Raw genomic sequence first — 14,518 nt, forward strand, 5'->3', positions numbered from 1 at the left:
CCATATAACCTCTGCCCCCTCTATGTACCCCGATCACACCTCCCCATATAACCTCTGCCCCCTCTATGTACCCCGATCACACCTCCCCCATATAACCTCTGCCCCCTCTATGTTCCCTGATCACACCTCTCCCCCCATATAACCTTTGCCCCCTCTATATACCCCGATCACACCTCCCCCATATAACCTCTGCCCCCTCTATGTACCCCGATCACACCTCTCCCATATAACCTCTGCCCCCTCTATGTTCCCTGATCACACCTCTCCCCCCATATAACCTTTGCCCCCTCTATATACCCCGATCACACCTCCCCCATATAACCTCTGCCCCCTCTATATACCCCGATCACATCTCTCCCATATAACCTTTGCCCCCTCTATATACCCCGATCACACCTCCCCCATATAACCTCTGCCCCCTCTATATACCCCGATCACATCTCTCCCATATAACCTCTGCTCCCTCTATATACCCCGATCACACCTCCCCCATATAACCTCTGCCCCCTCTATGTACCCCGATCAAACCTCCCTCATATAACCTCTGCCCCCTCTATGTACCCCGATCACACCTCCCTCATATAACCTCTGCCCCCTCTATATACCCCGATCACACCTCCCCCATATAACCTCTGCCCCCTCTATGTACCCTGATCACACCTCCCTCATATAACCTCTGCCCCCTATATATACCCCGATCACACCTCCCCATATAACCTCTGCCCCCTCTATGTACCCCGATCACACCTCTCCCATATAACCTGTGCCCCCTCTGTGTACCCCAATCACACCTCCCCATATAACCTCTGCCGCCCCCTCTATGTACCCTGATCACACCTCCCCATATAACCTCTGCCACCTCTATGTACCCCGATCACACCTCCCCCATATAACCTCTGCCACCTCTATGTACCCCGATCACACCTCCCCCATATAACCTCTGCCCCCTCTATGTACCCCGATCACACCTCTCCCATATAACCTCTGCCCCCTCTATGTACCCCGATCACACCTCCCCCATAGAACCTCTGCCCCTATATATACCCCGATCACACCTCCCTCATATAACCTCTGCCCCCTCTATATACCCCAATCACACCTCCCTCATATAACCTCTGCTCCCTCTATATACCCCGATCACACCTCCCCCATATAACCTCTGCCCCCTCTATGTACCCCGATCAAACCTCCCTCATATAACCTCTGCCCCCTCTATGTACCCCGATCACACCTCTCCCCCCATATAACCTCTGCCCCCTCTATGTACCCCGATCACACCTCCCTCATATAACCTCTGCCCCCTCTATATACCCCGATCACACCTCCCCCATATAACCTCTGCCCCCTCTATGTACCCTGATCACACCTCCCTCATATAACCTCTGCCCCCTATATATACCCCGATCACACCTCCCCCATATAACCTCTGCTCCCTCTATGTACCCCGATCACACCTCCCTCATATAACCTCTGCCCCCTCTATATACCCCGATCACACCTCTCCCATATAACCTGTGCCCCCTCTGTGTACCCCAATCACACCTCCCCATATAACCTCTGCCGCCCCCTCTATGTACCCCAATCACACCTCCCCATATAACCTCTGCCCCCTCTATGTACCCTGATCACACCTCCCCATATAACCTCTGCCACCTCTATGTACCCCAATCACACCTCCCCCATATAACCTCTGCCACCTCTATGTACCCCGATCACACCTCCCCCATATAACCTCTGCCCCCTCTATATACCCCGATCACACCTCTCCCATATAACCTCTGCCCCTATATATACCCCGATCACACCTCCCCCATATAACCTCTGCCACCTCTATGTACCCCGATCACACCTCCCCCATATAACCTCTGCCCCCTCTATATACCCCGATCACACCTCTCCCATATAACCTCTGCCCCCTCTATGTACCCCGATCACACCTCTCCCATATAACCTCTGCCCCCTCTATGTACCCCGATCACACCTCCCCCATAGAACCTCTGCCCCTATATATACCCCGATCACACCTCCCTCATATAACCTCTGCCCCCTCTATATACCCCAATCACACCTCCCTCATATAACCCCTGCCACCTCTATATACCCCGATCACACCTCCCCATATAACCTCTGCCACCTTTATGTACCCCAATCACACCTCCCTCATATAACCTCTGCCCCTATATATACCCCGATCTCACCTCCCCATATACCCTCTGCCACCCCCTCTATGTACCCCGATCACACCTCTCCCCCCATATAACCTCTGCCACCTTTTGTACCCCGATCACACCTCCCCATATAACCTCTGCCCCCTCTATGTACCCCAATCACACCTCCCTCATATAACCCCTGCCACCTCGATGTACCCTGATCACACCTCCCTCATATAACCTCTGCCCCTATATATACCCCGATCTCACCTCCCCATATAACCTCTGCCACCCCCTCTATATATATATATATATATATATATATATATATATATATATATATATATATCCTATATACTTCTACATATCACACCGCCCCCTTCCTGTACCCCCATTACACCCCCCCCTCATATAACCTCTGCCCCCTCTATGTCCCCTGATCACACCTCTCCCCCCATTTAACCCCTGCCCCCTCTATATACCCCGATCACACCTCCCCCATATAACCTCTGCCCCTCTATATACCCTGATCTCACCTCCCCATATAACCTCTGCCCCCTCTATGTACCCCGATCAAACCTCCCTCAAATAACCTCTGCCCCCTCTATATACCCCGATCACACCTCCCCATATAACCTCTGCCCCTCTATATACCCCGATCACACCTCCCTCATATAACCTCTCCCCCCTCTATATACCCCAATCACACCTCCCTCATATAACCTCTGCCCCCTCTATATACCCTGATCACACCTCCCCATATAACCTCTGCCCCCTCTATGTACCCCAATCACACCTCCCTCATATAACCTCTGCCCCCTCTATATACCCTGATCACACCTCCCCCATATAACCTCTGCCCCCTCTATGTACCCCGATCACACCTCTCCCATATAACCTCTGCCGCCCCCTCTATGTACCCCGATCACACCTCCCCCATATAACCTCTGCCCCCTCTATGTTCCCCGATCACACCTCCCTCATATAACCTCTGCCCCCTCTATGTACCCCGATCACACCTCTCCCATATAACCTCTGCCCCCTCTATGTACCCCGATCACACCTCCCCATATAACCTCTGCCCCCTCTATGTACCCCGATCACACCTCCCCCATATAACCTCTGCCCCCTCTATGTTCCCTGATCACACCTCTCCCCCCATATAACCTCTGCCCCCTCTATATACCCCGATCACACCTCCCCCATATAACCTCTGCCCCCTCTATATACCCCGATCACACCTCCCCATATAACCTCTGCCCCTCTATATACCCCGATCAAACCTCCCTCATATAACCTCTGCCCCCTCTATATACCCTGATCACACCTCTCCCATATAACCTCTGCCCCCTCTATGTACCCCGATCACACCTCCCCATATAACCTCTGCCCCCTCTATGTACCCCGATCACACCTCCCCCATATAACCTCTGCCCCCTCTATGTTCCCTGATCACACCTCTCCCCCCATATAACCTCTGCCCCCTCTATATACCCCGATCACACCTCCCCCATATAACCTCTGCCCCCTCTATATACCCCGATCACACCTCCCCATATAACCTCTGCCCCTCTATATACCCCGATCAAACCTCCCTCATATAACCTCTGCCCCCTCTATATACCCTGATCACACCTCTCCCATATAACCTCTGCCCCCTCTATGTACCCTGACCACACCTCCCCCATATAACCTCTGCCACCTCTATGTACCCCAATCACACCTCCCTCCTATAACCTCTGCCCCTCTATATACCCTGATCACACCTCCCCCATATAACCTCTGCCCCTCTATATACCCCGATCACACCTCCCCCATATAACCTCTGCCCCTCTATATACCCCGATCACACCTCCCCATATAACCTCTGCCCCCTCTATGTACCCCAATCACACCTCCCTCATATAACCTCTTCCCCCTCTATGTACCCCGATCACACCTCTCCCATATAACCTCTGCCTCCTCTATGTACCCCGATCACACCTCCCTCATATAACCTCTTCCCCCTCTATGTACCCCGATCACACCTCTCCCATATAACCTCTGCCGCCCCCTCGATGTACCCCGATCACACCTCCCCCATATAACCTCTGCCCCCTCTATATACCCCGATCACACCTCCCCATATAACCTGTGCCCCCTCTATGTACCCCGATCACACCTCCCTCATATAACTTCTGCCCCCTCTATGTTCCCTGATCACACCTCCCCCATATAACCTCTGCCCCCTCTATATACCCCGATCACACCTCCCCCATATAACCTCTGCCCCCTCTATGTACCCCGATCACACCTCTCCCATATAACCTGTGCCCCCTCTATGTACCCCGATCACACCTCTCCCATATAACCTCTGCCCCCTCTATGTACCCTGACCACACCTCTCCCATATAACCTCTGCCCCCTCTATGTACCCCGATCACATCTCTCCCATATAACCTCTGCCCCCTCTATGTACCCCGATCACACCTCTCCCATATAACCTCTGCCCCCTCTATGTACCCCAATCACACCTCCCCCATAGAACCTCTGCCCCTATATATACCCCGATCACACCTCCCTCATTTAACCTCTGCCCCCTCTATATACCCCAATCACACCTCCCTCATATAACCTCTGCCCCCTCTATGTACCCCGATCTCACCTCTCCCATATAACCTCTGCCCCTATATATACCCCGATCTCACCTCCCCATATACCCTCTGCCACCTGTGTGTACCCTGATCACACCTCCCCATATACCCTCTGCCACCCCCTCTATGTACCCCGATCACACCTCTCCCCCTATATAACCTCTGCCACCTTTTGTACCCCGATCACACCTCCCTCATATAACCTCGGCCACCTCTATGTACCCCGATCACACCTCCCTCATATAACCTCTGCCCCCTCTATATACCCCGATCACACCTCCCTCATATAACTTCTGCCCCTATATATACCCCGATCACACCTCCCCATATAACCTCTGCCACCTTTATGTACCCCGATCACACCTCCCTCATATAACCTCTGCCCCTATATATACCCCGATCTCACCTCCCCATATACCCTCTGCCACCTGTATGTACCCTGATCACACCTCCCCATATAACCTCTGCCACCTTTATGTACCCCGATCAAACCTCCCTCATATAACCTCTGCCCCTATATATACCCCGATCTCACCTCCCCATATACCCTCTGCCCCTATATATACCCCGATCACACCTCCCTCATATAACCTCTGCCCCTATATATACCCCGATCTCACCTCCCCATATACCCTCTGCCCCCTCTATGTACCCCGATCACACCTCCCTCATATAACCTCTGCCCCCTCTATGTACCCCGATCAAACCTCTCTCATATAACCTCTGCCACCTCTATATACCCTGATTACACCTCCCTCATATAACCTCTGCCCCCTCTATATACCCCAATCACACCTCTCCATATAACCACTGCCACCTCTATGTACCCCAATCACACCTCCCCATATAACCTCTGCCCCCTCTATGTACCCCAATCACACCTCCCCCATATAACCTCTGCCCCTATATATACCCTGATCACACCTCCCTCATATAACCTCTGCCCCTATATATACCCCGATCTCACCTCCCCATATACCCTCTGCCACCTGTATGTACCCCGATCACACTCTTGTATATTGCCCCCCCTGAGTTTCTTCTGTATTTAGGTTTTGCTCCTGATCACAAGGATGAGTCGGTGGAGAAGCTCCTGGCTCTCAGACCTGGTCTCCAGAATCCAGACTCCAGCGTCTTATTTCAAACCTGCTATAACATTGCCATGGTGAGTATGGGGTGTGCAGCGGCCTATCCCTGCAGTAACATGGTTGCTGGCTGTGGGATCCAATGTGGTCTGGTTTACCATGTTTGTATGGACTGTGGCATGAAGTTCTCATCTCCACCATGTCTCCTCTCTCCAAGATCATTGGAAAACGCCTTCCTCCTGAGCAGCTCACCAGCCTTCTGTTCATCACCTTCGAGAGCCTCTCTGATCCCGACACCAACTGTTCCCGAGGAGCTTCTGTGATGATCAACTCTTTGCTGAAAGACCGGGGCGCCATCCTACTGTCCAAGGTACCATGTTCTGTCTCCTCTTCAGATAATGTGTCCTTCGGGTGGGTGAAGGGCCCTTCCTTCCCGACCTCCATTCTGTCTGCTCTCTCTATTTTGTGTCTTCCTGTCGGGTGAAGGGTTTTTTGTCTGAACTCCATTCTGTATGATGTGTCCCCCTGAAAGGTGAAGGGCCCTTCCTTCCCGACCTCAATTCTGTCTGTCCTCTCTATGATGTGTCCTGAAAGGTGAGGGGCCCTTTGTCTGATCTCCATTCTGTCTGTCCTCTGTATGATGTGTTCTCCTGACAGGTGAAGGGCCCTTTGTCTGACCTCCATTCTGTCTGCCCCCTCTGTATGATGTGTCCTCCTGACAGGTGAAGGGCCCTTTGTCTGACCTCCATTCTGTCTGTCCTCTGTATGATGTGTTCTCCTGACAGGTGAAGGGCCCTTTGTCTGACCTCCATTCTGTCTGTCCTCTGTATGATGTGTCCTCCTGACAGGTGAAGGGCCCTTTGTCTGACCTCCATTCTGTCTGTCCTCTGTATGATGTGTCCTCCTGACAGGTGAAGGGCCCTTTGTCTGACCTCCATTCTGTCTGTCCTCTGTATGATGTGTTCTCCTGACAGGTGAAGGGCCCTTTGTCTGACCTCCATTCTGTCTGTCCTCTGTATGATGTGTCCTCCTGACAGGTGAAGGGCCCTTTGTCTGACCTCCATTCTGTCTGTCCTCTGTATGATGTGTCCTCCTGACAGGTGAAGGGCCCTTTGTCTGACCTCCATTCTGTCTGTCCTCTGTATGATGTGTCCTCCTGACAGGTGAAGGGCCCTTTGTCTGACCTCCATTCTGTCTGTCCTCTGTATGATATGTTCTCCTGACAGGTGAAGGGCCCTTTGTCTGACCTCCATTCTGTCTGCCCCCTCTGTATGATGTGTTCTCCTGACAGGTGAAGGGCCCTTCGTTTCTGATCTCCATTCTGTCTGTCCTCTGTATGATGTGTTCTCCTGACAGGTGAAGGGCCCTTTGTCTGACCTCCATTCTGTCTGTCCTCTGTATGATGTGTCCTCCTGACAGGTGAAGGGCCCTTTGTCTGACCTCCATTCTGTCTGTCCTCTGTATGATGTTTCCTCCTGACAGGTGAAGGGCCCTTTGTCTGACCTCCATTCTGTCTGTCCTCTGTATGATGTGTTCTCCTGACAGGTGAAGGGCCCTTTGTCTGACCTCCATTCTGTCTGTCCTCTGTATGATGTGTCCTCCTGACAGGTGAAGGGCCCTTTGTCTGACCTCCATTCTGTCTGTCCTCTGTATGATGTGTTCTCCTGACAGGTGAAGGGCCCTTTGTCTGACCTCCATTCTGTCTGCCCCCTCTGTATGATGTGTTCTCCTGACAGGTGAAGGGCCCTTTGTCTGTCCTCCATTCTGTCTGTCCTCTGTATGATGTGTTCTCCTGACAGGTGAAGGGCCCTTCGTTTCTGATCTCCATTCTGTCTGCCCCCTCTGTATGATGTGTTCTCCTGACAGGTGAAGGGCCCTTTGTCTGACCTCCATTCTGTCTGTCCTCTGTATGATGTGTCCTCCTGACAGGTGAAGGGCCCTTTGTCTGACCTTCATTCTGTCTGCCCTCTGTATGATATGTTCTCCTGACAGGTGAAGGGCCCTTTGTCTGACCTCCATTCTGTCTGTCCTCTGTATGATGTGTCCTCCTGACAGGTGAAGGGCCCTTTGTCTGACCTGCCCTCTGTATGATGCACAAGAACTTTGGCTGCTGGGAATGATTTTATAACCTACATGATTGGGCTCCCCGAGAATGTCCATCCTGGTCTGTGGACGTTGGATCTTGTATTCAGGAGGACATAGGGAAACTCATTGAACAGCCACGATCTGACGGCTGACCATCTTTATCATCTTCTTGGTTGGTTAATGGGTTTCTGTGCCTCATTCCAGGTCCCGGAGATTATTGATCGGGTTCGGGAGCAGCTGGAGGAATCCTCAGAGGAACACGTTAAGAAAGCCGCCATACAGACCGTCTATATCCTGGCCACACAACACGTGGCTGCCGTAGTCTCTAGCTTATTGTCCAGCCCCCTTCCATATGACAGGTAATTCACAGCTATCCAGCCTGGGACACCCCTCCCGCCACACCGAAGGTCCCGACAACCCAATCATGAAAGATTTTACAGCAATTGGGAAGAGCAGACAGCCAATGAGGGGTGATAGTGAGACAGTGATTCGACAACGGGGGGGAGACAGAGATTGGAGAGCAATAGGAAAGAGCAGAATGAGGGTCATGGGAGACGTCAATTGGACAGCAATAGTGAAAGGTGATGGATCAGTAATAGGGTGGTAGTAATTGGACAGTGATGGGGTGATGGTGGTTGGACAGTGAATGGGTGGTAGTGATTATACAGTAAAGGGGTGGTATTGATTGGACAGTGAAGAGGCAATGGTGATAAGACAGTCAAGGAATGGTGGCGATTGGACAGCGATGGGGTGATGGAAGTTGGACAGTAAAGGAATGGTAGTGATTGGACAGTGAACAGGCAGTGGTGATAAGACAGTCAAGGGGTGGTGGCGATTGGACAGGGATGGGGTGATGGAAGTTGGACAGTAAAGGGATGGTAGTGATTGGACAGTGACGTGCTGGTGATGGTGGTTGGACAGCAATGGGGTGGCGGTGATTGGACAGTAATGGGGTATTTGGTCCCTTTCTTTTATTTGATGCCTCTTTTCCCCTCTCCAGTGAGACGTGTACCCTGTGGAAGGCACTGTCCTCTGATCCGGCTCTCACTTCCCAGGTGTTGGATCTTCTGCTGGCCAAGATGACGGGTGATGTCCCCTACAAGGAGAGTAAGTCCTCCATGCTGAGCTCTTCCTGCAATCGTGTGGCCACTCTTCTCCCGCTGGAGGTGAGTAGATCATTGGACTGTGCTCCTCATCCCGCCAAATTCACTAATGCTTTGTCTTCCCCTCACATGGTGATAAGAGGTCATATTGTAGTCATTGCTGGATCTGATGGCGACACAAAATAACCTTTCATAGCAATCCATCTCCGCAGATACGTCCGCTCCACCCTGACTTTGCCCTCTGTATCTTGTCTGGCCTCCCTCCCTCCCATTCCCCATTTATTGGATTCTCAGGAGTGGGCGCCTCCTTCTCCTTCCAGTCTCGGCATCCTCCGAGCTCCACTCGGTGTCATCCTCATCCACTCTTCATTCAGAAGATGAGCTGGAGAGGAGTCTGCTCCCCCTTTTTCTACTAAGAACGCTGTCATTGTTCCCAGACTCCATGGTGTGTGTGAGTGACCTCCCAGCCAGCCAAAATAGCTGACATGAGCTGGGATGAGTCTGGTTGGAATAAGTTGGGGCAGGGGCGAGTCAAGGGTGGGATGATTTGAAGTGGGGTGAGTCGGTGTGGAGTAGGTCAGGGCGGCATGAGTCAGAGCAGGACGGGGCGAGTCAGAGTAGGTCAGGGCGGGGCGACTGGGAGTAAGGCTGGCCATACATGTTCAACTTTTGTTGTACAATTTTCTGTTAGATTTACCACAAGCCACATAATATGAGGTCAAAGCTAAACAACACGTTCACTTGTATCTAATTAGGCAGGCCTTTGTACTACATAGTTGAAGGTAAATTTCAAGAAAATTGTTCAGAAAATTGTAAGAAAATTGTATCATGTATGGCCAGCCTAACTCAGTAAGTTGGGGTGAAGAAAACTGGGACAGGGTTGTGACGGAACCGTCCCACACTCCGCTTGAGTGCTTCCATCAGTATAACCCTTCCTCTGAACATAGGTATCGAATATTCTAGTCGCATATTGCAACCAAGAACTAGACAGGACTAGCTCAGCTACAAAACTGGAACTCTTTATTGATCAAGAATACAGCCTTTTTATACACTTGAGAAGTCGGTCAGTCACCACATTAACAATGACCCAAATATTTACCCAAAACATCACACAATGGTTTAGATAACGAGGTACAGATGACCCATGGTTAATCCCATCATAGAGGATCCTTAAAGAGTTTAGTCAAAGTAGCCAACATATACTAGAAACATTAAGATGATTGAAAAACTAGCCACCTGGACACTCAGAGGTCTCATTCCAGTTCAGACTTGCCGGCATCAAGCTCACAAAGTACAATACACATTATGGTCTGAGCCGATTACATTAACATCTACAGTTGTGACGGTACTCACCTTCACTGGGATTGAAAGACAAATACTTAATGGACACTGAGAATATGGTTTGGATTACTCAAATGGGACAGTAATATTTGTCAACAATATATCTCAAAGAATATATGAAGACTCTGGGACTCTAGGCTTAGCTGCCTATTGCCAATAAGGCTTCACGCAGTCAGACTCCTAGCAGATGCGAATATCATCAGCTCAACCACCTGTCTTCCACGCATTGTAAATTATGCTGATTTGCTCACCTAGTGTTTACGGTGGGTTCTCAGTGTTTTCACCTAAGATAATGTGTATTGTATTGTAGGAGCTCAAGGACAGAAAGTCTGCTACTTAATTGGCTCAGGTTGATTGAAACACTGTCATCTGTTAGTTGCTGAGTGGAAATAGTATACTGTTTGTGTTGGTTGTTCTTTAGATATGTAAATTCTATTTCTGTATACAATTTCATTTGCATATGATAATGTAATCAGGCAACCCCTGACCTGTGTGTGGTAATCTAATCAGGAGGGGGAGGTCCATGCTGTATATAAATTCTGTGTGACTGTTCAATAAAGGAGAGATTCCAGTACAAGTAAAGTTGTCGGCTAGCTTTGTATGTAGGGCGATACAGTGTCTATGTTCAAGACTGTAGGAAGCCGTATACTGACAGAAGCCCACAAGTACAGTGTGGGTTGTGGTTCTGTAACAACAGTCATTGCTGGTTTGAGGCATAGAGGCCCCAAATATTATATGGAACCTCCAGTTCCCAGAGTCTGTGTTTGTGGAGACATGAACTTGATTTAGAGACAAGAAAACTCCACGGATCCCTCAGGCATACACCTTCCAAAGAGTAGTGTTCCCTTAAATGCCAGGGCCTATACTCAGTGGGTAAGAGGTTTGCTTCAGGTCCTCTCCAAAAAGCCCCTGTCCCAGCTAGGTCTGCCACACTTCTCCCCCATCAAAAGTCGACTAACAAGGTCCCAGGCCTCCACCTTGTTTGGACATGCGTAAATCAAGCAGAGTGAACTCATTGGTGGTCAACCTGATTTCCATTCTTGGACGCAGGGAATGGTTACCATCTGTAGGTGTGGGACAAAGTTTATTGACTCTGTCCAGCCGCCAGCGCTTCAGCTGGGTGGTCTTTACCATTCCAGGGCTCAGTCTGTAGCTGGGCAGAGGGGCCAACTGCTCCAGTTCCCTGAAGCCGTGGAGACACTGTAGGTGCTAGGCAGAGGCCAGCGGTGCTCTGCGCTGTTGCCAGCCATTCAGCTAGGAGTAGAAGCTTCACTACATCTGCTTGTTGCTGGGGAGAGGGGCCGACTGCCCCAGTTCCCTGAAACTCTGTAGTTGTTGCAGGTACTGGGCAGAGGTTGGTAGCGCTCTGTCCTTTTGTCAGCACTTCTACTGGAGATGCCACATCATCAGGTCAAGCTAACCATTGGGGAGGGAGGCTGGCCGGCCTCCCCCACTCCCAGACTGTGGATCTGCTGCTTGGGAGGAAGGAAGACCTCCTTCTCTCCCAAACTGTGTAGCTGCCGTTAGGAAGATGAGCCGGCTGCTTCCTCTCCGTTTCCTCATCTGGCTGCTTGGATGACATTTCTCTGGCACTGTCTCCCGGGTGCGCGGACCCTGGCTGGGGAGGGAAGACAGTTTCCTCCACTCTAAGTAACTGTTGGGGAGGGAGGACGACAACCTCCTCTCCCTTCTCCCCCTGGATCCTGATCTGCTGCTGGGAAGTGACCATCTCCTTCTCACCTTGGGCCTCCAGAACTGCCGCAGGTGTGGGGCAGAGGTCTTGGACCCTCGGTCTGGTTGCCAGGGCTTCAGCTCAAGAAATTTGTTGTAACTCCGCAGATGCTGCTGGCATGAAATTCCTTTTCCCTGTCAGTAGTGGGGGAAAGGCTGGCTGCCTCTTCTCTCAGGAAGCCTAAAGCTGCTGTTGGTGCTGGGCAGAGCTCAGTGATGTTAGGCCCTGATGCCAGCTGTTCCACTGGGAAGTAAATTGTAAAGTTGGTGGCCTTCCTCAAATCCTCCCAGAGTCACCAATTGTTGCAGAGAGAGGTCAGCAGCTCTATGCCTGGATGCCCGCTCTTCTGCTGTTGGCTCAATGGGTTGTTCCTCGGCAGAAAAGTTTATTAAATTCCCAGTCTGTAGAACTGGTGTCTGGGAATAGGGGTTCACCATCTCCTGTCCCTGAAACCCAGAAGACATTACTGGTGCTGGGTAGAGGCTAGCAGAGCTCTGCCCTGTTTTAAGCATTTCATTTGGAAGTTCAATAGATGTTACATCCTCCGATGAAAAATCAATTAAGTCCATGCTTTCTGTGATCTGCTCCAACTCCCGTACCCTCATCTGGCTGCTGGACAGAAGCATTCCTCCATCTAAGATCGTCCTGTACAGAAACAATAGTGATCCCCCCCCCCCTTCTCAGACTAGTAGGCAACAGACTATAGCAGACTAGACTACTTACAAGAAACACATTATGGCAGGGGACACCAGTGGTTTGAGTAGATTACATTAATATCTCCAGTCATTGCTGGTTTGAGGCATAGAGGCCCCAAATATATGTATATGGAACCTCCATATTCAGGTTTTGGGGAGACATGAACTTGATTTAGAAGCAAGACCACTCCACTGATCCCCCAGGCATACACCTTACAAAGAGTAGTGTTCCATTAAATGCCAGGGCCTATAGTCAGTAGGTAAGAGGCTTGCTCCCAGTGCTCTCCAAAAGCCCCTGTCCCAGCTAGCTCTGCCAGGATTGAGGTAAGTCGAGGCAGAATGAGTTAAGACTGGGTAATTCTAAGCCTGGGGGTGAGTCTAAGCCTGGGGGTGAGTCTGGGCCTGGGGTGAGTCTGGGCCTGGGGGTGAGTCAGGACAGGGTGATGGCAGTCAGTATCGTTCATAGTGTGTGTGTGTCAGTAACACGGCAGCTGATGACTTTGTTTCTTTCCTCTATCTAGGCTACGTGTGCAATCCGGGAGGTAGTGTCCCAGCCAGAGTCTGCCCCCGCGGTACAGGAGCTCTACCCCCAACTGTTTGTGGCCCTCCTCCTGCGGGTCAGTTCCATGGTGGGAGTCCAGCCCCCTAAGAACCTTGGAGCAGCCAAAGAGAGGAAAAGCCCCGGGCCATCCAGGACCCTGGATCCCTGCAGGTACCTCACCCCTCCGTCTGCTAATCCTGCCAATCCGGAGAGTTATCGAAAACAAAATGTAATAACTGTCCAGAAAAATTCTAGATTGTCCCTAGAAACTTGAGACAGGCAATCAGATCAGCTAAGATCTCGGTACCAGGAAAATAATGGTGGAGGTCAGAGGAGGGTGGGGTATATAGAGAGGTGGTCAGAGGAGGGTGGGGTATATAGAGAGGAGGTCAGAGGAGGGCGCAGTATATAGTGAGGAGGTCAGAGGAGGGCGCGGTATATAGTGAGGAGGGCGCAGTATATAGTGAGGAGGTCAGAGGAGGGCGCGGTATATAGTGAGGAGGTCAGAGGAGGGCGCGGTATATAGAGAGGAGGTCAGAGGAGGGCGCGGTATATAGTGAGGAGGTCAGAGGAGGGCGCAGTATATAGTGAGGAGGTCAGAGGAGGGCGCGGTATATAGTGAGGAGGTCAGAGGAGGGCGCGGTATATAGTGAGGAGGTCAGAGGAGGGCGCGGTATATAGAGAGGAGGTCAGAGGAGGGTGGGGTATATAGAGAGGTGGTCAGAGGAGGGTGGGGTATATAGAGAGGAGGTCAGAGGAGGGCGCTGTATATAGAGAGGAGGGCGCGGTATATAGAGAGGAGGTCAGAGGAGGGCGCGGTATATAGAGAGGAGGTCAGAGGAGGGTGCGGTATATAGAGAGGAGGTCAGAGGAGGGCGCGGTATATAGAGAGGAGGTCAGAGGAGGGTGGGGTATATAGAGAGGTGGTCAGAGGAGGGTGGGGTATATAGAGAGGAGGTCAGAGGAGGGCGCGGTATATAGAGAGGAGGGTGCGGTATATAGAGAGGAGGTCAGAGGAGGGCGCGGTATATAGAGAGGAGGTCAGAGGAGGGCGCGGTATATAGAGAGGAGGTCAGAGGAGGGTGCAGTATATAGAGAGGAGGTCAGAGGAGGGTGGGGTATATAGAGAGGAGGTCAGAGGAGGGCGCGGTATATA

The 14,518-nt window shown here is 51.2% G+C and overlaps 1 protein-coding gene across 1 annotated transcript in view; it reads left to right on the forward strand.

The window, feature by feature from the left end:
* LOC309543671 (maestro heat-like repeat-containing protein family member 1) overlaps window positions 1–14,518 on the forward strand; it is a gene marked incomplete at its 5' end in the record, with an annotated part of 136,785 nt that overhangs the window by 63,274 nt on the left and 58,993 nt on the right. Inside the window, 5 exons of the mRNA XM_082276123.1 lie at window positions 5,833–5,945; window positions 6,083–6,235; window positions 8,155–8,309; window positions 8,951–9,116; window positions 13,343–13,533. Coding sequence (XP_082132249.1) covers window positions 5,833–5,945; window positions 6,083–6,235; window positions 8,155–8,309; window positions 8,951–9,116; window positions 13,343–13,533 — 778 coding nt within the window. The remainder of the gene's footprint in view (window positions 1–5,832; window positions 5,946–6,082; window positions 6,236–8,154; window positions 8,310–8,950; window positions 9,117–13,342; window positions 13,534–14,518) is intronic.

Source organism: Pelophylax lessonae (genome assembly GCF_965119305.1).
Source record: "Pelophylax lessonae genome assembly, contig: HAP1_SCAFFOLD_291, whole genome shotgun sequence".
NCBI lineage: Eukaryota > Metazoa > Chordata > Amphibia > Anura > Ranidae > Pelophylax > Pelophylax lessonae.